Below are 25168 nucleotides of genomic sequence, written 5' to 3' on the forward strand. Positions count from 1 at the left end.
GTTTTGCACAGAGGACTGAGCTTATTTGTGAGTCATCCTGACGAGCACCGTTTGTTATTTTCTAGCATAGGGAATTCCTCATAGGGGAGCTTGTTTTCAAATTAATATTTATATATACATATTGTGTCCATCTCCTATGTCCGACTTACCAAATTACCTATCAGTAATGTACTTGGTGATGGATGGTCCTCACATGGGTTCCTAATCGCCCCCCCCCACCTGCCCCACTAGGCGGATAGCTAGTCCACCTATGGTTGCACAGTCCTTCAGCGTCAGAGTGCCTGGGGAAAAGGGTGAAGCTGAGGTCAGGGGGCATAGCACTTCGATATATACTGGCCCCGACATCATGACTGGCGCAGGGTGAATAAAGGTTTCTGGCAGACCTGATGCACTGTGCCCCCTGGTGGCAGAAACGTTTCTGAAGATCACCTGCGGTGGGGATCGGGACCATTTTAAGCACAGGCACCTTCAGGGCCCCCCTTCACTGGACCAAAGGAATAAAGGGATCCAGAATATTTGGTAACACACCAACCTCGTCGCGATCACTACACGTAGCTTGCTATGCTGCCTCGCAGCGATCAAAGTAATAAAGAGTACTCCCTTTTAGTCCCCCTACCATGTTCATTCTTGCTGTAATCAGAATAATAAACAAATAGCATTTCAAGGGTTACATTGGCAGTCCACTGCGAGGGTACTTGTGTTCTAGCATGGACACCTTCGATCAATAGCAGCCACGACAAAGCTACACCAGCCATAGTATAAATGCAGGACACAGATTGTATGAACAAGGTGCACATAATCCAGAATAGAAATACTGCTCAGATTAGCTGCCTCACAGAATGCAAAAGTGCTCAAGCATAGATACAGGAGAACAATTGGAATCAAGACGAAAGCTACACATACCATAGCATAGCTAGTGGATGAAGATTAGAAGCTACCAGGAAGGTGTCCTTATCTAGACAGAATCAATGAGAAGAGGAACATGTTGCCATTAGAGATAAAATTAATAACTGGCAGTGGTGTGCAATATGTTAATGCCCACTATTATAGAAGAAGCAACACTATAGCCAGTGAAACCATGAATGAGACTTTTTTTGAATATCATACCCTGAGAACTAAATCACTCTAATTTGTGACAATTGTGAAAGCTTTAAGGACTGGCAATTTTGACTGTTTGGGCAATAGAAGATTAAATGAGATGCCTAGGATCAAACATTGGTTAAGTGCTGAAGCTGGGATTTCCACACACTATGCAATTTCTGAAAAGTACCACTTATTTTCTAAAATTTACCATGAACTAAAATAATGCCACTTTATAGAACTGACTTGAAAAGTAGACACATCACATAACCTACATGACAATCGTAGATAATAAAAGGCCAGATGTATGTTTGTCTGAGGCAGACATGTGCAGTAGAGACTGCCCGATTCGCCTGTTGGTTGTCACCACTAGAGGGAGCTGTTGCCTTAAGATTTATAGTGGTCCTAATGTGTGAATGAAAACCTACTGTATAAGATTACATTAGGATATATCACATAATAAATGAACACTCTGAAAATGTCTTTCTTTACGCATTTTGGCTAGTGTGCACAGGCTTTCACACTCGTTTTTAATAAACTGTAGAAGCGTATTATGCAACATGAGAATGATTCTAGCTTCATTGTCTTTATTATGAAGGAAAGTACATAAGTGCCAGCCTACCAGGGGTGTTGCTAGGGCTTTAAAAGATCTGGGGCTCTGCTAATGTCGGGACTTCAGGGACTCGGGGCTAGCTAGCCTTTTTTTTGTATCCCCTGAGCTTCTATCTGCCGCTATAATATGTAACTTGGGGTTCTATATTGTATTTGGAAGCGTTATTATAGCCCAAAACACATGCTTGTGAAATTGTTATTTATAAACGTGCAGAATTCTATGGACGTTTTTATAGCAACCACTATCTGGCGCAGGTACATTGCTGATGTTAGCACCTGTTGTGCTACAAAACAAAATACATATACATATGTGTTTTATCAACTTCAGACATGGGAATGGCTGGGTCAACCTTGCTGGAATTTGGCATTGCAATCTTGCATAAGGACACATATCTCTGCTGTGAGTGCTATAAAACTATCTTCTGAACCATCGTGGCACTCACATTTATCAATATGATTTCAACTTTAACTACTGCACATGATCAATAAAATTCCCCAGAAAAGTGAGAATTCTACCAGAGTTGTCGTAGTGAATGCGCTAACTATATATACCACAGTGAACACAGAAAGCATTACAGGATGAATTGATCAGAGCAGAATGTACTTGTCAACAACAGACCGGTTGTGCCTCGGCAGCATGCCATATAATATCCTGATACGATATTTAAGTTTGCTAAACAATAGGAACTGACTTCTTCAAATCAGGCAACCTTGTGGGGTCCCCTCCTCCCAGGTCAGGCCAGGACAAGTGCCTTCCCATAAAGACGTCTCTACTGGGGATACAATGTCATAGATGAGGAGACCGAGATACGCAATTTGGTCTTTAGCCTTGATGATATCAGAGGGTTCTGTTTACCTGACCTATGCTGACATAAGTGTTCACAGTGAATGCTGTAGGTGTTGCAACTATCCATGAATCGCAGTCGGAAGCGTAACATCCTCTAAAGCAGGGTCGGACTGGGGCATACAATTGTCTCGGGCACCAATGAAAAATTGGCCCACACTTGCAAATGGCAATTCATTGCTTTTGTGACGGACTGTTTGAGAAGTACCCAAGTGGGGAGGTTTTGATAACGTGATGCAAATTGTGAATTTTAAAGGATAGTTATTCAGTAATACTGGTCAAAACTACTAGCCGCACATGGTGAAGTAACCTATCAAAGTGGCCCACACTCACATTTTGTTCGTGCCTGCTCTAAAAGGAGCTGAAATGTGACGTTTCATTCACGTAGTAATGTTAGATGGTTGACTAGTGATTGGAAACCTTAATTTCTGCATTTCGTTTACTTTGGTCTATTGACCCACACAGGTGTGCAACTGGTGAGGCGTGGCAGGATATCATGCTGGCCTGCCTTCCAGGCAAACGCTGTGATCCGGAGTCTGATTATCAACCCGGGGAAGAGGACACGTGCGGAAGCAACTTCGCCATTATTTATTTCATCACCTTTTACATGCTTTGTGCATTTTTGGTAAGTGTCTACTGTCTTTGAACAGAAAGATATTTAAATGTGTAAAAGCATGTTCACCCCATTTGAGTTTGGCAGTAAATGACGCTGCTGCTGTAACAGAATTACTACCTATTTTTACAGTCTGTAAAATTATGAGTTCGTTTGCCAGAAATACGAGGAACTATCCGCTTTCATTGGGGATATCGCCACGTCAAAACGGGAAGTAAGCGTAACTCAAAATCTGGCGTATTTACAACGATTATTTACCTATGCTGGTAATGTTAAATGCGCGTGTACTTATTTGTACCCCTAATACGGCTAAACCGGCAGTGAACTCCCGTTGTCACTGTAAACTGCCGAAGCCCCAAACATTGCAGCATCAACCAAATAGACTTCAATTTGTGGTTTTACCATGTAAGAACATTGATATACAGTGAATTACAAAACCGGCTACCTGATATTTTATGATTGTTGCTTGCCAGCAGCTGTAAAGCACACTACACTCAATTATGGCTCTGGCTCTGTGGAGGCAGTTTGGCGTAGTCAGGAATGGTCTAGCTGCATTGAGCAGCTTAGAGTGGTATGCTGCGGAAAACGCAATAGCATTTACCTGACTGGTCATGGAGAGGTTGGAGTCAAGGTAGACTCAGAGGGTTTTCATGGCCTGGGAGACTGTGATTTGGGTGTTGTCAGTGGTGAAGACTCGGTATTGGTTGTCAAGTTTCTTTAATGGTTTGATTGATCCATTTAAGAGTACCTCTGTTTTGTCTCCGTTTAGGCACAGCCAGTACTCAGGTTTGGATTGTGGACTAGGCTGGGTTGAGGGTTTTCGTGTCGGACTCATAGTCACCAGACAAGGGCAAGAGGACTTGTGTGTCGTCTGCATAGTTTTGTTAACAATGGCAAGCGGGTAGTGGCTTCAATTGGCTCGGTGGGATGCTGTCCCTGGTGTGTGTCAAAGGGGTCCCAGTGGCAGAGTGAGAAGCCAGGGGGGATGCGACATGAGGTAACGGTCTGGCGGTGCTGGCAATATTATGTTCAACCTTCGTAGAACAAGAGTGCGGTCTGTTAACATGGTGTGGTAACATGGGAGCACATACATGGATTGGCATGATGGTAGCATGGGGCTTCAGAGGCTCAGTTACAGGGTGCATTTGGGTGTCATTTACAGCAATCTGCATGCTGGGAGCAGAGTGCGTAGGAAGGGCATGTACATCATTCAGCATTTTGGCAGCATGGTGGATTAGAGGAGCGTATACATCATTGGACATTTTGGCAGCATGGTGGATTAAAGGAGCATATATGCATCATTAGACATGTTGGCAGCATGGTGGATTAAAGGAGGATTTACATCATTAGACATATTGGCAGCATGGTGCTTCATAGGCGCTTTAACCTGAATAGCCAAGTTTGCAAAGTAGAGGATTGGTGGAACACATGTCTCTATAGCCTGGTTCGTACTGCCGTGCCACATAGGAGCATCATAGACAGCGTTATGTGTATTGCCCACAATATGCTGGGTCATGGGGCTGGATTCTGCAGGCGTAGCCGTGGTGTCAGCAGTGCAGGAGGGCACCATATGTGCACACAAGGGTCCAGCACCACCTTTGTTGTACCATAGAGTGGTAGGCTTACACGGCGGTGTGATGGAAGGGGTGCAGGGTGTAAGGTGAGCTTGAGGGTGGGACCGGATGACATGAATTCGAATCTCTGGCCAATCCGGTAGTTTCGGACACTAATGGGCATGAGTGCGGTTGCGAGGAGCATCTCCCTACATGCCGGCATCTCCTGCCGGCTGTTGTGCCAAGATCTTAATGGCTGAAGTGAAGAGGGCTAATCCGGGCCTGCGGCAGTGTGTTTCTTTGTTGTCAAGGGCGCGGGGCCCACGCAAGCGGCTTTTTTAGGAGGGCTTCGGTCCATTACAACTCTTTCAATGTTACATATTGAGACCATTTCCTCCATCCATGATTCCATTGTTGGGAATACAGTCGATTTACAATTACATAGAATTATCCTTTTCGCAGCCAAAGAACCTTTCAAAATCCATGTTACTTGATGGTACTGTAGGTCATCCAGATCCGTGTCTTCTCCCAGAATCAAGGTTTCAAAATTAAATTCATTCTCTTCTTTCAAAACTGTATTCATCACTTTGGTAATCTCTTTCCAAAATGTTCTTACTTTGTAGCAGTCCCAAAGCATGTGTTGAAAAGAGCCTCCTGATAGAACACATCCCCAGCATGCGTTTGTTAAACTCAAATATTGCTTGTGCATACGCTCCGGAGTCCAAAATACTTTGCCCAGTCATTTCACTTGTCGTGCTCTTTCACCAATATTCAAGGACGTTCTCTGAATGTTTTTACACAGTTCCTGCCAACACTGGTGTGTCATTTCATCTGGTAGGCAATGCAACCAGGACTCATGATCTTGTCATTCCCTCCTGCATTTCTGCTTAGCGATTATACTTCTTGGATGCCATATGGTCTTGGCCTCCTATAATCTTAACCGTAACCATTAAATCTGACAATTCAGGTGCTGACAAATTCACTGCACTTCTTAGTTTCCGATACTACCCATATGTGCATTAATTTAGCTTGAACTTTATTTTATTTATTTATTTATTTATTTATTTATTTATTTTATTCATTTGTTACATGCCCAGACCCTGGGGTATCACAGCGTAGAAGCAGGAGAGGATATCATACAATAGTGAACATTATTTACACATGATAGCAAAAAGCGTTATACTAGTATCACTTTGGTGCCTGATAAAACTGGTATTGGTTAAATAGCCATGTTTTTAGTCGTTTTTTTTTATCCAGGGATGGATGTCTCTTGTTTGATATTGATGGGAAGTGAGTTCCAGTGTTTGGGGAAGCTACTGCCCCCGCCCTAGAAGTTTTGTAGCGGGGTACGGCTAAGAAGTGATTGTCATTGGATCTCAGAGTTCTGGTCGCTTCTTTTTTCTGGAACACTTTATTAAGGTAGCTTGGGGCTTCTTTGACGAGGCATTTGTGAGCAATGCAGAGTGTTTTTAAAATAATTCTGGCTTTTATAGGGAGCCAATAAGCATCTTTCCTGCTCTTCGAGATGTGATCACACTTTCTTATCCCTAATGCTGCCCTTCAAGCTTTATTTTGCAAGAGTTGCAATTTACTAAGGTTGGTATTGGAGGTCCCTAATAGTAGAAATATTTCTTTTCAGATCATGAAATGATCGCCACTTTCCTCCTTTAAATAGGTCATTGATCCTCTTTACCCCTGATTCTGATTGCGGGATTCAACCATATTGAGGAAGAGTTCATTAGGCCCAGGTAGCTATTTCTAATGGATTGCATCCTCCCAGCATCCCCCATATTGATAGATACACCTCATTGTGATAGATAACCCAGAAATGGATTGTGAGTCAGATACATAGTTGAGATTTTGATGTTCATTTACGCCTACCTCACCCTTTCAGGGGATTCCCTACCTATCTAAATAAAACTAAAGGTGCTTGTCTGTCATCATTAAGTTCAAACTCAAAATGTCCTCAGTCCAAAAATCTACCTGACCCTACCATTAAAAGTAAGAATTAAAAGTGGCCAAAAGCAGGTTTCTCTTCTGGCTGTCTCACCTTGGCCATTTGTCTTTAGGCTTTCTAGCAGGGCTTTCTTGTTATACATTGTAAGAGTGCAGAAGTACAAGTCTGACACAGTGGTGGCATGTTTGTTGGCAAAGATTTTTATTTATATAAATGGTAAAAAAAAGGAAATTTCTATCTATCCCCATTTCTACTAGGGGTTGACCTAGCTCAACAAAAATACAAACAACTCTGTCAGGATGTCCAGTAAAGTAAAATGTCTTCCGTCCTGTGTCCAAACCTATTTCCATTCCTTACATTCTAGACAAACTGGAAAAACTGGGTGTCTTCTTGATCTTTAAGGAGTCTCCTCTCGTTCTGGATACAGACTCAAATGTTCAGTTCTTGATGAGAAAACACAATGCATGATTCTTAAACTTAAAAGTTCTTGCTCTTAAATGCTCTTCCAAACTTATAAAAAGACAGTTCCCAAATATCAGGCAGGGGGGTCTCTTCCCCTATTCTTTCTTCAGTTCACAAATGTAACGTCAAGTCTGGTTCACTATCCTGTCATACTTGACTGAAGATTTTAGATATTAGAATTCCAGAAAACGTCTCTTCTTTTGGCAATGGGTCCTCAAGCCCTTGTTTTGGCTTCTTGCACTTCTCTTTCTCTCTTACGTGGGTCCTATGGGCTGTCTTGGGATCTCCCCGACTTGTTCTGTAGATTGTTTCTTTTTTGTGTGGGTCCCAGACCGCTTAATATTATCTCAGAACCTCCCAGACTTGTTTTGGGCTCAGTCCTGTGACTGCATGCTTCTTCTGGCTTGTGTGGGTACTTGACCCAAGAGTGCTGCTTTTGCGGGCATTGCCCAATCTCCTACGTGTCAGAGACCCTGGCATCATGTTCTGGCGGGGCTTCCCCTACTTCATATGGGTCCCAGACCCTGGTTTGCTGCTTTTGCAGGATCTCTTCCCCTGCTTTGCTCAATATCCAATTAAATAGACCTGGTGTACTCTATTGCCAGGTACTGTTCCACATAGGATACTTTGCTAAGTTCATTCCCACTTTTACAGTTCTTGTGGTATCCCTTTCTGCCTCTCGGATATTAGCATGTGTCGCTTTAATCTGCTTGGCCTGCCTTGTTTCCCAGCCTGACCCTTCCTACCTTCAAGGAGATGTTGTTGCAGTCTCCGGCCTGTCCTGGGAGTATAGCAGGGCTTCTGAGTTGCTTCTGCATTCAGCGTCTTGCTCTCGGCAGCTCCGTAGTGGTAGGCGCTCTCTTGTGCCCTCGACTTCGCACCTTCTTTGATTTGGCTTCGCCGGTTTTGTTTCAAATTTCTCCGTCACCGGACAGGTCACTGCTCCATGGACCTACTGGAAACGCCCGTCCCCCCTCGCTCTTCCGGGGCTGGCTTGTCAAGGTACACAGTCTTTCTTTGCTTTTTATTGTCAGGGCTGTTTCTAGTAAACTGTACCGGGTATGCTGTTTCAACTGTGGACTTTTGCCTCTTTGCCTGATCTTCTTCATGCCAGTGATTGTATGCACTCCACCTAGGTAAACCTCTCTTTTCCTCGTCCCAGTATGATTTGTATGAATGAAGTCCTCTACTCTATAGAGATACATTGAGGTGTGGGTTCCACAGGGGATGGAATGGGGTGAGCGGAGGGAGGGGAAATAAATGGAGGTGGTGAATACCACGTTCTCCAAAAGCTATCGTCACAGGTCCCATGGAGGGCTTCCCTCCCATGAGGTCCACCCGCTGAGTACCACTTGCAGGGGAACTATTGGTTAGTTGCCTCGCCTCCCTGGCCTCATGGGAAGAGCCTCCCCCTATGGGAGCAGTGACAATACCCTGGTATTCGTCACAACACCAATGTTCATTGCGCACATTTCTCTCTTTTTGAAAATACGTTCCTTATAGAAATTTCTTATGATCATTTTCCCAGGTTTTATTCATGAGCTCTTGTAGCTCCTCCCAACTGTTTAAAGATCTTGTCTTCCTGACAATATGACACTTATCAATATTCTCTTTGAGGTACTCTCTTAGACACCTTCCTTTTATGTTATGCTGTTCCCTTATTTTATTAGTGGTAAGAGTTCCCCACTCTTGGTGTCTTTTAAATCCACTCTTTATCTACTTGCTTGGTCCACTCTGCACTTTTAGCACTGAACACTTTTAACAGTTATGAGGAATGAGACACGGACACAGGGGGTTTATGATTTTGGCCATAAAAATATGGACTACCGAGCTCCAGAAATGCAGGCAAAGGCGTCAGAAGAAGTGTGCCACATTCACTGAAGGAGGCGAGAGCAGCGTGAAAAGAATCTCCAAGTAAATGAGCTTTGAAGAATCAGACGCTCATGGGTATCGGAAACAAAATGGCGGACAACAAAGGAACAGATGGATACAGTTGGTGACACGAACAACTGGGTCTGTGCAACAGGAACCCGAGAAGGAACCGGCACTCAGGAACCGGCTGGCAGCAATAGCGGCGGCATCAGCGGTTTGCCTGCATGTGATTTCAGCAGAGGCACCCACATACGAAGGGGCACGGTGCTGCAAAGTGACAGAGGAACCGGTGGCGTCCCAGGAGACCAGCACATACGGATAAGAAATCTATGGCCCCACAAGTACCAGCACGAAATAATAAGATGGCAAGGTGAAAACTAAAGAAAGAGCCGCGCGGAGGGCAGAGCACTGCAGAAGCCCAAGACCGCAGCAGCCCGCTGCACCATGGAACACACAGGGCTGTCTGTAATAAAAAGACTGCGGCCGCGCTCCATACACACAGCTGCATGCAGCGGAGGAGCAGGAGATACAAAAGGAGTGAGAAGCGCGGCTGGGTACACTGTGACAGGCAGACAGACACAGTGTGAAAACATTGGGCAGACAAAAGGTGCAGCGGGGGACGGCAGGACCGCACATAGAGGAAAGTGTAAGCCACGCACATGACCATGATAGCAAGGAGATAAAGGATATGCAAGACTAGTAACCCCATAAGACACTTGGTGACATTATGAATGAAGAACAGAAGTGGGGGAGGGGCAAACGGGCACGCTCTGTTCAATGCGCACTGGAAGGATCAGGAGACACTGCCTGGAGAGGGGGCTTACACAGTGAGAGAGCTCAGGGGTGCCCCACAGGCAAAGTAGAGGCAAGCACACCAACTGTGCAGTATTGCTGGTAATAGGACTGGATACCCCAGAAGCACGAGAGAGGCCAAAGGAGACGCACAGTAGTAGCGCCAAACATGCACCCAGGACATTGAACAATTGGAAGAAGGGCGCCAGCCCAGCAGACCTGTAGTTCCCCAAGAGGAGACAGATGACAATAGACACCCCCCGCAACGAGACAGATTGCCTGCAGAGCACGGGAGGGGGGGAGCTTGACGGGGTTTGTAAGGGGAGTCAGGAACCACAACTTAAACTACGCAAGAGTAAGGTGGGAGGTGGAGCGGGAGGAGTAGGATACGGTTAATATGGGGGACTTGAAGATAGTGACCTGGAATGTGCGGGGGTTAAATAGTTACATTAAACGGAACAAGATTATGATGTACCTAAGACGACAGAAAATCGATATAGCATTACTACAAGAAACCCACTTGACCAAAGATAATCTAGAAACGATAAAGAAGAAATGGAAGGGTACTACGGTGGGGGCCACATATTCAGCGTATGCTAGAGGGGTCTTAACATGGGTAGCACCTCGCGTCCCTTTTGAGCTGCTACAACAGAAGGCAAAAACAGATGGTAGAATGGTGTTGGTGGAAGGACTAGTGGGGAACTAAAAGGTGAATATCATTAATATCTATGCTCCAAACAGCAACACTTCGAAGTATTTCAGAAATGTGTATGCCAAGATCAGCCCGTACATAGAGAAGTTATAATGGGGGGCGATTTCAACTGCACACTGGATCCCAGGCTCGACAGATCTGAAACAAAGGTGACCCGGCCGAACCCAGCAGCAAGGGCCTTAGGCACACTTATACAAGATTTCCAAATGGTTGAAATAAGGAGAAGGCTCCATTCGCAACATGGGGAGTACTCGCACTACTCAGCCCCGCACAATTTACACACCAGGCGAGATTACATGTTTGTGGCTAACACATTGGTAGAAGACATGATAAGTGCAGAATACAAGGCAGCAGTACTATCGGACCACACCCCGTTGGTTATAACGTGGCGAATCTCTCCGCCCAGGCCGAGGATTCCGACGTGGAAACTTAGAGCGGAAGCTCTAAAAGATACTATATTCAGAGAAGATCTGAGGTAGGCCATTAAAGAATATTTTGAACTAAACACAGGAAGTGCGCAGTCACCCGGCATGCTATGGGAAGCGTTTAAAGTAGTAGTAAGAGGAGTGGCAATCTCAAAGTCCAAAGGACTGCGAGGTGGCATATTAGAAGACTTGCAAACTATGGAAAGAGAGATTGAGGACAAAATGCGGGAGGGAGTGGATTCCCCAGAGGTGATTGAAGCCATGCGATAACTGTAAGAGAAACGCAGGGCACACTGGGAAAGGCTAAGTAACTTAAGCTACAAGCGATATGTAGAAAGACAGCATGCCGAAGGTGATAAACCGGGCAGGTTACTTCCCTGGTTGTGCAAAAGTGACATCCCGAAACAGGCGATAAGAGAAATACACAGTAAAGATGGCTTAGTAGAGGACACTCAGGAAGGGGTGAATGAATGCTTCTACAGATATTACCAAGAGCTATATGCAAATAAGAAAGAAAGAGAAGAAATCGATATACTAGAGAGACTAGAGGAGATTGATTTGCCTATGCTTGGTGATGCAGAAAGAGAGAGGCTAGACGCGCCACTTACATTGGAGGAACTAGAGAGTGTCATTAAAACCCTCCCCTCTAGCAAAGCTCCGGGAGCTGACTGCTTCCCGGGCGAGTTTTACAAAATATATATGGCTGACCCACTCCCACTGAGGCATTCAACAAAGGTGGGCTGCCAGAAACCCTCAGGGAAGCGATCATCATCCCACTTCTCAAGCCGGACAAACCAAGTACCGATTACGGATCCTACAGGCCGCTGTCGATGTTAAATCAGGATAGTAAGATCCTCACGGCAGGATAGATAGACTGAAGCCAATGATAAATATGCTGGTACACCATGACCAAACGGGGTATGTCCCCCAGAGGTGCATTTCTGATAATCTCAGGAGACTACATCACATTATCGACCAAACAAAGGGGAGCTCTGAAGAAATATCGATAATCTCACTAGACGCAGTTAAGGACTTCGACTCCGTCAAATGGCCATGGTTGATGGCGGTCCTACGTAAATGCGGGATGGGACCGGCGTACTTAAAGTGGATGGAATTACTGTATAGTGAACCAGTGGCCTGGGTCCGGACGGGACCGATCATCTCGGAACAATGGACTCTGGGCAGAGGCACCAGAAAGGGATGCCCCTGGTCCCCGATGCTATTCATCCTAGCACTGGAACCACTGGCGATATACTTAAGACATCACTACAGAGAAGTAGGCATTAGCACAGAAGGAGGACAGCATTTGATATCGCTGTATGCTGATGACATGCTGCTGTACCTGAAATACCCTGAAGAAAACTTGCAGTATATTCTGGAAGTATTGGAATGATATGCAATGCTGTTGGGCATAACGATCAACCCACAAGTCCATTTTGTTCCCCCTAGGCAGATCTGTTGGGGGGCCACAATGTGAGTTGCCAGTATTACAGATTGAATGGACGATAGACACCTTCAGATACCTGGGGGTGAACATATACTACAAAGTAGAAGATGAACACAAGAACAACACTGAGAAAGCAGTAGTGAGGGTTGAACGAAGTATAGCTTTTTGGGCACGGTTGCCTCTGACCATGATGGGAAGGGCGGCATTACTCAAGATGATAGCACTACCCAGACTGCTACACAATTTCACGAACGTTCCATACATGATACCCACACGGTTCTTCACCAGGGTGCAGAGCATATGTAGACAATTCATATGGCATAACTCCAGGAACAGGGTTGCCCTGTGGAAATTACAGAACCCATACAACCAGGCAGGAATCAGACTCCCCAATTTCGAGGTATATTACCTGGCTGGTCAGCTCCAGTATGTGGCAAGGTGGCTTTCCGAGGACACCACATCAGAATCCAGATTGTTGAGAGCAGAGTGTGTACCTTATTTCCTAAACGAGTGGATATGAGTGGCCGATGCCACGATGCTGCTGGACTGGGGTCGGAAGCTCTAGCAATGAGCCTGTAGGAACCTGCTACCTTGCTCCCCGCAGGTGCCCCTAGCAACATCGAATGGTGTGGATAGACAATTGCGGAAGATCATCAGGGAACGCTGGGAACCAATGGGGGTAGCGACCCTGGGAGATGTATGGCAAGATGGGGGCAGGATAGAATTCGATATGTTAAGAGAAGATACAGGCTTACATAGCGGGCAATATATCACGTATGTTCGGCTGATGACACTGATTAGGAAAACGTGGTCAGAGATAGAACAAGCCAGCAGCTGGATGCGGCCATAGAATCACTTCAGATGGTGTCAGAGGGGGGCCATGAGATCTCTCGGATCTACTAAATAATGATGTCTAAGGTTGGGAAGGAAGTAATACAGATAAAGCAAGACTGAGAAGAGGAAGGGGGGAACGTTAAGTGACGGACTATGGGCGAGGATGCAAAGGTATCACAAGAAAGTATCAAGGAATGTCAAATTACAACAGATACAACTATATATCACCCACAGAGCATATATGACCCCCAAGAAATTTCTAAGTTCACAAATGCCACTACGCAGAAATGCCCGAAATGCAGGGAGGAAGATGCTGGGATGGTACACATGTTCTGGGCATGCCCGGAAATAACACAGTACTGGGCAGAAATAGCACACCTCTTTGCTTGCAAGGGGATTAAACTGGAAGTGGACTCACTATGGGCGTGCATGTTGGGGGGATTTCCAAGACCGTGCAAATCTAAACATGTGAGCAAGTTAAAAGTCCTGGCTTACATCCTGGCTAAGCGCAGAATAGCGATGAGCTGGAAGGCAAGTAAGAGACCAAATGTGGAAACCTGGTGGCGGGACCTCCTGAAGTGGGCAGACACAGAAACAGTGGTCTGGAGGGAAGCGGCGGGTAGAGGGGGGGAGAAGAGGAAGCATTGATGCTCACTGCTTGGATGCATCTAGTCGCGTCGCTGTCGAGCACAGAACTGGAGGAACCTGAAATAGATAGCTCCTCAGAAAGTGAAGGAGAAGTAACAAACACAAGTTAAATAAGAGACGTTGTGGACTGCGAGACGCTGAAGGGAGGGAGGGGGGAAGTTGGTAACTGTTTGTTTTTTAACACTACGTTGAAGTGCACTGTATGTAATTTGGTGTGGAAATAATACAAATATTTACAACAAAAAAAAACCTTTATTGAAACACAAAAGGGGTTGAAAAATGCATCTCTGCCCCTACTCTGAGAGGTATTTCCCTACTTAACATAAAACTAAGGGTCTGTCCGATGGCAAGGTGTCCACAACAAATTGTCCTGTGTCCTAAGTACTATTATGGCCCTCACATTCTAACGGAATTAACTCGAAGGTGAAAAGGGTATTGTCTTTGGCCTTGAGTAGTATATAAATGTACAAAAAGGACATGCGTAACCCCAGAGGTGTTGCTATCGGGCGTGGGCTGAGGGGGCTATAGCCCCAGGTCTTTTGGTTTTAGCCCCGGATAGAAGCTCAAGTACTACAACCAAAAGGCTAGCTAGCCCCTAGTGCCGACCGTCTCGGCATTAGCATAGCCCCAGATCTTTTCTAGACCTAGCAATACCCCTGCGTAACTCCAATAGAAAAAGTTCCAGAAGGATAGAGTTCTTTGTTCCAGAGGGTGGTTCCCTTCCTCCGAGTTTCTCCTCACTCTGTATTATACTTTGAAGAATATCAGTTCCTTTGGTTTCTCTTAATCAACAGCTCAATTGGTATACAAAACAACTTGGCTGTTAGTTTGTATCTTTGTAGGATACCTAGTGTACTCCCCTGCAAGGTTTTCTCTCCTCTTGGGTATATTTTAACTCAGCCTTTTGTCAGTCCTGCTGTATCCTTACCATGACTTCCTTAGGCGATTTACTTTACACACTGTTCAACTTGTCTGGTATGCTTCCTTACCAGGGCTTATATAAATAATGTTGCAGCTTGCATCTGCCTGGTTTACTCTCATTCCTGGGCTTTCCTATATGAACACACTTGCAACTTGCATCTGCCTGGTATACTCTCCTGCCAAGGCTTTTCTAATATGCATGTTCCTGTGACTTGAATCTGCCTGATAAATTCGCCTGCCATGGCTTTCCTCTTTTGAATTAAATCTGCATAGTATACTCTCCTGCCAGGGCTTGCCTCATATGTGCAATGCACTCAATTAGAGACTTAATAGTCTTTTATGCCTATTCAGTTGTCTCTTTACTCTGCCTGGTGTACTGTCCTGCCAGGGCTTTCCTTATACACTTGCATACTTGACAGTCTCTCAAATTTCCTTTGTTCTGTCTTTTTATGTAATATTCATTTGCTCGTTCTTTCTCATAACCTTCATTCAATATTATTTGCCTTTGGGAGGATTGCCAATATGCCCCGGTGGCCCCACTCCCCTTGGTTCGACAAACAGGCTCTTGATGTCATGTATAGGCTCTCCCGCAGCAAGCCTGCAGCTCTTCTGCATTCTGTTCCTTCTCGCCGCCTCTGCCTCACAGCTTCTGTGCCTCTCACGGCTTCCAATCTTCAATTTGGCTTCACTCCGGGTTCAAGCGATGTGGAGGCTGCCTTTCGTTACCTGTGGACGCTCTGAAGATTCTCGTCTGCTTTTGGTGTCTTCGCAATGTGCCGTTCCTTGCACTCAACTCCTCTCAATTTCTTTGGTGGGGTGGTTGGCTCCACAAACCTCGCAACAGCCCTGCAGTCCCTCAGTCGACACCGAAAGCACTAGAGTTCTCCTGCCAGAGTCTCCCTGTCAGCTGGTCTGCTGGTTTAAATCTCCCGGCAACTTGCCTCTCCCTGCAACAACTAGAGTGCAGCTTGTGCTCTTGGGCTCCAATGATCTTCATTACTCAGAACATCTTCCTCATCCCAGTACTTTTGCATTTAGGATAAATGAAGTCCGTTTTCAAAGACTTGTATAAAAAGTCTTGAAAAGTATTTTCAGTAATTTTGAAAGGCAAGTCAGTACTTGAGGACTTGTATGAAAAGTTTGGAAAAGTAGTTTTGTAAAGCCACGTCAGGTTTTGACGACTTGTGTACAGAGTATGAGGAAGTGTTTTCAGTAACCTTCCTAGGCGGGTGAGGGGTGTTATGACAATATGTCATTAAGTCATGCATTGTGCACAAGGCTTTCTGGGGCCTGGGTCCAAAATACCTTCAACTATGCCTCTGTAAATACCTGCCCACTCGAGCCCTTCGCTCCTCTACTTCTAACTCCCTCAGGGTCAGTCGTTTTTGCAAAGAATCGAGCTGGGGTAGATCTGTCTTCGGCTGGTGTCTCCCTTTGGAACAGCCTCCCGGCCACCTTGAAACTTGAGGAAAAACATCTTCAGTTCCGGAAGCATCTCAAGACCTTCCTCTTTGCCTCAGCCTTTGCCCGCCTTCTCCCCTGTTGATCTGTTTCTTCTCTTGGCATTGTGCACCTGGCCACCCTCTGTTCATTTGGGCCCAGGTACCTGCTCACCCTGACTCCCTCCTGCATTGCCTCCAGCCACCATCTGCACTAGGGTTCTGTATCTGTCCCCTTACAGTCCTCTCCCACTTTTCTTCTGCGCTTATCAGATATACCTTTCTTACTAAATTTCACCTGCCACTTGCAGGCTGCACTACCATGGTTTATCGCTCTTATTTATTTTTTATTCTATTTAATATTTATTTATGTTTTCTCTCCTCTGCCTCGCACTTTCCACTTCCCCCCCTTTTTCCATGCACTTTTCTCCCCTTTTCCTTTTCCGTGCACTTTCTTAAATGTCACTGGGCCTAGTAAGATCACCGTTTTTCTTTTTTTCTCCCTTGTTCCTCTCCCTTTTTGCCTGGTCGCGCTCTGAAACACTTGTGTATGAGCGCGATATAAATAAAATATCATTTAATTTAATTCTAATGGATGGGATATCCCCAAAAGAAAAAGGGAGATACCATGCCTCGTCCCATGATGTCATGTCACTCCCTTGGGGTTTGTCTCCTCCATGTGATCATCCCTCCTTTAGCCACCCCCGGGTCAGGATCAGGTAGTGTCTGCCGTCCCCTGGCTCCATGTGGGAGAGATCATCGCTGGAAATGGAGTGATAACAACATTGGATTTATCACAGTGGTCCCCCCAATCTTCAATAATTATCTCTCATGGAATTAGGTCTTGTGGCTTTCTCTCTCTTGCGCAGGATATTTGTGCCCACTTTCTTAATGATTCGCAATCATTCTTATTCCTCAGACTTTCGAATAGTTCCTCCGATATCAAGTTATACTGGTGCAATGTTCCGTTAATGCCCTTATCGCAATCATAGTCGCTTCTCTTTATTTTGTCTTACCCTGCTGACCTCCCACTCTGCAGTTCACCCCTGTACCTTTGTTTGGCATGAGGAACCTCGGCGGGCCCAGCGCTTGCTCGGGTACCTTGATTTGCTTTCTCGTTCTTTCATTTTGGCTTCACACATGCTGGTCTTGGCATCTCTGCAGCTGGCCTTGTTCAGTGAACAACGGCGGATAGGAGCTGTCGACACTCCCTTTCGTCAGGTTTCAGTGTTGTTAGTTAGACAGGCACATGGCACACTGTGGAACTTCCATGGTCACACCACCATGTCGAGCGGTTCTGAAAACTCTTTTGTGATAAAAGCTACGCTGTTGTCTGATGACTGTGCTTGGTGTTCTCAGCCTCTCGCAGTTCTGCAGGTACCGCAGTTCAACTCTGCTGCGCCTCTTCGTGGCGTTCCATGTCAGGGGGTTTCCATTGCACACCATTTTCTCTCCTCCTCTCTGGTCCCCTCGTTCCACTTTCATACGATAACCTTTGGATTCAACATTGCCTATAGCCAAACAGAAGAATGACAGTGTTTTTTGATGGAAGGCAGTCCCATAATGGCATGTAAAGTGTCCTGAATAGGGAATTTCCTGTTAGAATGTGAGTCCTTGTCCCTTAATGGGGAGTCACTCCCAGTAAGGTCCCATTTGCCCAGATCCCTAGGGAGGGTCTTGCGAAGCAGGTTCACCTCCCTAGCCTCAAGGGGGGTGGCACCCCCTTGGGGAGAAGGGACAAACACTCATGATTCCTAACAGAGAACAGACAGAAGCTAGGTATTTGTAATGGATTGTATCCACCCAGAGATCCATCATCTTGATAGATACCCTAGAGTGACAGCTGTTCACAGAAATGTTCAGCAGGGAGCACAGTTCATGTCAGCACCGTCTCCCTGATGGTCTACATTCTGGACGCAGCCTCCACTCTACAATGAGCACACCACACCCCTTAACTTTAGATCATTTTTTTCATGTGTTTTTTTCGCACAACAATCACATCACATTGCATTGTTTACTGTGCCATCATGCCCAGCACCCCAGAACTTTGGTGATAAACTGCTGTAGGTGCTGTAATGTGAAGATGTCATTGACTATCAGATCACAGCTGAACTCGGATGCCATTGCACTCAACTCTTCTTCAAACTTCCTGCTGACCTTCTTGCTTCTTCCATCTTTCCGTACTGCCTAACTGCCATCCAGTCCTGGTGCACTTCCAATGATCTCTGCCTCAATGCCAGGAAGACTGAGCTCCTTCTTATTGGAAGCCCCCTTCTCCCTCTTTCTTCCGCTCACTCTGGCCATCCTCTATGGCCTCTCCCCATTCTCCTTCATCTGATGCCAGAAACGTTGGAGTCATCTTCGACGACTCTCTCTCCTTCCTCCCTCAGAAACAGGACATTGCCAAGAAGTCCAACTTTCAACTCTTCCTTCTCAAAGGACTTCTTCCTTGTCTCACTTTCCTCCAGAAGCTCAATGTTACCAGAGCATTGGTTCTCTCTAGCCTTGACTACTGCAATTGCCTACTTCTGAATCTACCCTCTTCCTCACTACAACCCCTCCAGCTAATTCAGAATAGGGCAGCAAGACTTATCCTTGGCCTCAAGCCCAGGTACTGCATCTCTCCTGCCCTAAAACCTCTTCACTGGCTCCCGGTTGCTGCACGGACTTAATTGAAATCCCACTGTATCACCCACAAGGTTGTCTGGGGCTGGAACAGATGGCGCATGAGGATGGCGTTATGTCCTCCACAATAAAAGGGTTGTGGAACCTTGGCGCATCCCACCTTGTCCTTGTGTGATTCCGAACTACGATGGTATCCCCAGGGTATAGTTGAGGTATACGTAACTCCGGAACCTTGTCTGTTGTAGCATTTCCTTCTGTGTTCTGTACTGCCCTACACCCTCCTCGACGCTGGAGCTGTCCTGAAATTACAGAAAAACTAGATGTCATGCAGTTCAAGTAGTTTTGCATTTCCAATCCTAGCACTTCTCCTGTTGGCTGAGAATCACATCTAGCTCTAGTTCGAGGTATTAAAGGCATCTGCATTTTTCTGCCAGTCACAATTTCGTGTGGTGTAAGATGATGGTCAGAACCGGGCTGGTTTCTGAATGCATACAATGCCAGTGGAAGGCAGTGCAACCATCCTTTCTTCAGAGTAAGCTTCAACTTGGCTATCCTTTCCATTGAGCTTCTCGCAAATGCCATTCACTTGTGGATGATACGCAGATGAAAACTTGTGCTTTATACCAAGCAACAAGCTAATCTGTTCAAATACTGCATTAACAAAATGAGGACCGTTATCTGCCCTCATCACTTCACAAACTCCCAATTTGGGAAACACTTCTCCCACCAAGGATTTGGCCGCACAGATAGAGTCTGGGTGTGTACATGGTCCTGCTTCTATCCATCTAGAGAATGGACACACCACAACAATTAGATACCTGTACCCGTTACATACTTGAATCATATCGACATAGTCGATGTGCAAATGCTGAAAAGGACCATTAGGGCTTGGGATGACTCCTCTGATCACACGTAGTGTATTCCCAGCTGTAAATTTCTGACTATGCAATTTATCATAAAAAATGCTACATGCTCTGCTAGGTTTGATACAAACCAGTCTTTGGCAATGTTGCTGCTAGATTCTCTCGTTACTTTCGCTGGATAGTGTAACTGCTCCAGTGCTATTTTCAGTAGGGCTATAGGCATTACTGGTTTACCAGTGCTGTCTTGTCGCCACAAAGCCTCAGAGGGTTTTAAAGAAAACCCTCTTCATTTCTAGAGGTTCTTTTCCTCCTGCGGTCCCCCCCTAGGAGCTCCATTAACTGAGTATTTGACATATTACTGTAGCCTTCTGGCTCACTCCTTACAACAATAATTTTCTCATGCACATCAGGCATTCCCACATCCATCATTATTTCATCTTCAGTTGCCACACGCTTGACTTCAGCGTCTGCTGCTTGATTTACACATGAGATGAAAATCTGTCCCTTTTTACCTGCGCATTTCACGACTGCTATGCCCACTGGGCGTTGTAGTGCCTTAATGAGCCTGTCTAATAAGGGGCGTGCTGAACTGGCGTCTGCTCGGAGGTAGCCCCTCCTTTTCCAGCGCGCTAAGCCTGCATGCACTGTCGACGTCACATAGGCAGAGTCACTGTACACCATCTCGAGCACGAGTATCAACGGCAATAATTCTGTAGCCTGTGCTGAATAATGAGGGGATAAATGTGCACTAATAAGTACTCAAAATTCCCCATTTGCAGTGTGCTTCACCACAGTGGCACCAGTATATCTCTGTCCATCATTTTGATCGAACCTAGAAGAACCATCAAGTGAGACGATTTCTCCTTCTGCCAATGCATTTTCTTTTACTCTGGGGATCTCATCATAGAATTCTTCATAGTTCGCACAATCATGTATTGGCTCTCCTTCAGTAACTTGCTCTGCTATAAACATAGCTGGGTTCACTATTCTGCATCAAACAATTTTAATCACTGGATTTGATGTGACCACTTCATAGGCAGAAGGTTTTTGTGATGTCAATATAACTTTCGGTTCCTCTAAAATGGCAAATAATGTGTGCTCAACTAATAACGTCATTGGGCACCCCATAATAATGGTTGTAGCTTTCTCTATGGCAAACACAGCGGCAGTCAAACTTTGTTCGCACAGGAAATGACCTCTCATTACTGGGTCTAAAATCCCACTGTAGTATGCCAGGGCCTTATACCCAACGTGGTTTTTGTGTAAGGACTGCTGTCATAACCGTACCATCCGTGTGTGAAAACAGGTAGAATTCCTCTGCATAATTGGGAATCCTTAAAACTGGTACCATGCAAAATGGCCTTTTTTTAGTTAATCAAACCCTTCCTCCATGGCCTTAGTCCACACGATTTTTTCTTTCATTGCCTGTGCTTTCTTTAAGGCTTCTAATAAGGGCCTTGTATAAGAGCTATAGTCAAAGACCCATGCCTTGACATAATCGCATAATCCTAGAAAACTCTGCATTTGTTTTATCGTGTGTGGCTTAGCTGTCTTCTAAATAGCTTCAGCTCTTTCAGGGGTAATCTTCTTTCCTTCATGTGAAATCAGTTGGCCTATGTACAACAGTTCTTGTTGACAATAATGTAACTTCTCTTTGTCAACTTTATATCCTTTCTCAGCAAGTATAGTCAATAACTCAATGGAATCGTGTCTGCACTCTTCCTCTGTTGTGCTGCAAACTAAAATGGCATCCACATATTGCAAGGCAACACTCTCTAATGCAATGTTGCTCAAATCCATCTGCAGGACTCTATTGAAAATCGAAGGGGACTCACGATATCCTTCAGGCAGCCTTGTGCTTTTCAGACGAACTTGTCTGAATGTAAAAGATGTCAAATCCTGCGGATCTTTGTGCAATGGGATTGAGAAAAATGCATTTTTCAAATCAATCACAGTGAAATATTGTGCTTCAACAGTTATGTTACACAGAATTGTAGACGGGTTAGGGACTAGAGGGAACTAGGCCCCTACTATCTGGTTTATCGGGCAAAGATCTTGTATTAGCCCCCAAGACCCCTCCCTTACGTTTTTTCACAGGGTACACTGACGTATTACATGTTGTCTCTGACGTCACTAAGATGCCCTGATCCATCATGTCAGAAATTGTCTTAAAAATCGCTTCAGCTGCCTCGTTAGACATGGGATATTGTCATGCATTTGGTAAAATCGCTCCTGGTTTCAAGTTAATCTTCACTTCTCCGACTCCTTTCAGTAAGCCTAAGTCATAAGGGCCTATAGTCCATACTGAGACAGGCACCTTTGCCATGTCGTCATCAAAATATTTAGGAAGTTTTTGTGCCAGCATCATTCTCTGGGGCACCTCTCTTTTAATCTTTTTCACCCAATAAGTGAAGTTTACCTCAAATGTCATCTCATCTTCACCTATTTGTTCTCCAAACAGACCTCATCAGTGATGTCAGTCAATCTGTAACCTTCCCCAATGGCGATTATTGCGCACCATTGTCTGCCTTCATCATCACAACCATCAAGCAAAGCCATCTCTCCTCGCACTACGCCTGCTTGTGTCGTTAAAGGAAACACTTGTCCCTTTTCCTCATGCATAGGTATTCTTGGTCTGAACAGAAACTCATCTGGGGTTCTGATTGTTTGTCTGCAACGACTGGTAGCCATGACATTAATTGTCATGATCACTGCTTCCAAGGAGTCAGGAACAGCCCAACGTCCTTGGAAGCAGGCCCCTAACCGTTATCTTAGGCACCAGCCTGGCCCCACTGGGACCTTTTGGACCTTGTCCTGGCGCCGGTGGCACCAGGCTCATCAAAGCCATCGGTCCCGGCACTGGAAGCGCCGGGCTCATAATATGTATGAAGATGCTTGGGTGGACTTACCTGCAGCAGACCATGCTGCTTACTTACCAGCCACATAGGAATCCTCTGTGAACAGGAACTATTTTCTTACCTGGGTGGGGCAAGCTCCACACCCTGGATACAACACGGGAACTATTCTGGAACTGGAACTCTTTTCTTACCTAGGCGGGGCCGTGGAGGAAGACGCCTCATCACTCCAAGGCTATTTAAACCACACCCGATTGAACAAACGTGCTTCGCGTTATTCAGCATCTGCAGCAGAACGCTCACCGAGTCTGTTCTAGCCTTTCTTCCTTCCGATCCTGAACCTGCAAGAACAATACTTACCACTCCTGTATCCAGTATTCAGCAGCACCTGCAAAGACAAGAAACAACAGGTTAGCACTGCAACCTTTACACGCAGCGCTTTCCTCACCTGATCCATCGGCAGCGAACATTTCTTCACGCTGCACCTCCGCCTGTGAAGACAAAAGCATTGTTATTACTTACCGGCACTCCGCGAATTCCGGATTTCTTCAACGCTGCAACCCAGCATCTGAAAGACAAACGAAGAGACATTAGACAGGTATTTACTCACGTCCATCGCGCTCGCCACAGTAGAACACCAGCAAATACTCTGGCGTTTTCCAGCATCTCTTCAGCACGAACTCACAGCTGCAAGGGAAAAGAGACAGTTAGAGCGCCTGCATTTACTTACGCATTTCCAAGCGCTTCATTCCAAGGCTCTGGCTCCAACTTCGGCTCTATTTACACCATCTCCTATCTCGAGAGCCCTGCAAGACAAATAGGAAAAAGCATTATACAGAGTCCTGTTCTATATTAATGTGCCCGCGCACCTAAAGACTAAAAGGACTAAAAAGGTGTCCAGAAACTCACCGCTCGTGCAGCTAAAGACGGTAGCGATCCTCTGATGTCAAGAGGCCTATGTTTCACCAGTGAAGGAACTGGCAACGGCACCCTGCACCAGACGCAGATGGAGAGTCCAGCATTCACCTATCTAAGGTGAGCACGTTGACCTGGGGGCTCTACGGAGAAGCTAAGAAGAGAGAGAGAGAGAGAGAGAGAGGGACATTCAACAACCCAGATCATTAACCCCCATATTCTTTCACCTGCAGAAATCTCACTCTTCGAGTTCGACACACAGTGCGAAGAGGTTCGGCCCCAGAAGCAAATCGAGTCCTGCACATCACTTTTCGGGTCACAGACACCTTCCTGCCAAGACCAGCGCCTCCGTGGGAATCAGGTGAGCATTACAGAACGCGAAGCCCACCGCAAAACTCCTACCCAGGCGCAATGGAAACCTCAGACACTGATCAATTAGCCCAGTTGCTTGGGGAACTAAGAGCAGAAGTACATGCAGCTCGTCAGGAAACAAACTCTCTAAGAAGAGAGCTGATAATTTCCAAGGAGCGAACAGAGGACCTCGCTAGGCAATTGCTACAAACGCAGGCAGGACAGACACCTTTGCCCGCTCCAGGAGGAAGTTATCCTTCTGCATCATCCTTAAATCCTGTGCAAATCAATCTACCCGGCAATGTGCCCTTGGCCCCGCCCGAACGCTTTTCTGGTGACCCAAAGAAATTTGCAGTGTTCATTAACCAGTGCCGCCTACACTTCTTATGTCGACCAGCTGCCTTCCCAACAGATCAGACCAAGGTGGCTTTCGTGCTTTCTTATCTCAGTGGCAGCGCCGCAGATTGGTGGATCCCTTTAGTCACTCAGGATGATCCGGTTCTGCATGATTTCCAGGCCTTCCAGTCCAGCATGGAGAAACTGTTCGCAAGACATGCACAAGGGCAGGCCTTGGACAATGAACTTCTTTCGTTAAGACAGGGTAATCAAGACCTCTTGACTTATATAGCCTCATTCAACAGACTTATAGTGGAAACTCAATGGCCTGAGGATAAGAGAATAACGCTCTTCTACAGAGGCCTGCGTGGAGAGCTCAAGGATGTGTTAGCTCAAGTCGTGAATCCTCCACAAGAATGCTCAGACTATATTGACTTAGTTGTCCAATTGGACCACAGATTACAGAACAGGAAGGCTGATCGTTCCAAATTTGATACCCGAATGTTTTCTAAACCACAGACCTCTACTAGGGGAGCTGACACTGTGGAACCCATGCAAATAGGGGGCATGAAAGGACCTTTAACCCAAAAGGAGCGGGAAAGAAGAAGACAGCTGCAATTATGCCTCTATTGCGGAAACTCGGGGCACTTTCTTCGAGACTGTCCAGTGAAACCAGCTAAGAAGGCTGTAGGAGCCACAGATACCTGTACCACAAATTCTGAGCAGGGAAACGACCTAGCCCGACAAGAGTAGAGGTCCTCTTGCCGAGCGTTAAAATTTGTCCCGTGACCTCGCATTTCGTGGTGCCTATGGTCCTCATTAGTCCTGAACGTCCGGATCGTTTGCATGCAATTGAAGCTTACATCGACAGCGGAGCAATCGGTAATTATGTGGACCGTGAACTGGTATCAAGGATGAATCTACCTCTTGTCCCTAAGGCAGTAAAAGACGTCATCACTACAGTGGATGGCACGGAGATAGCCTCCGGACCAGTAACGCACGCCACCCAAGA

General features: G+C 45.8%; 1 protein-coding gene across 5 annotated transcripts in view; it reads left to right on the forward strand.

Moving 5' to 3' along the window:
• CACNA1D (calcium voltage-gated channel subunit alpha1 D) overlaps positions 1-25168 on the forward strand; it is a 2225258-nt gene that overhangs the window by 1613681 nt on the left and 586409 nt on the right. For all 5 annotated transcript variants that reach the window (XM_069643624.1, XM_069643621.1, XM_069643623.1 and 2 more), the window contains exon 34: positions 3002-3161. In XM_069643624.1, the coding sequence (XP_069499725.1) occupies positions 3002-3161 (160 nt within the window). The remainder of the gene's footprint in view (positions 1-3001; positions 3162-25168) is intronic.

The sequence above is a fragment of the Ambystoma mexicanum genome, chromosome 2p (assembly GCF_040938575.1).
Source record: "Ambystoma mexicanum isolate Mex_15411 chromosome 2p, UKY_AmexF1_1, whole genome shotgun sequence".
Classification (NCBI taxonomy): domain Eukaryota; kingdom Metazoa; phylum Chordata; class Amphibia; order Caudata; family Ambystomatidae; genus Ambystoma; species Ambystoma mexicanum.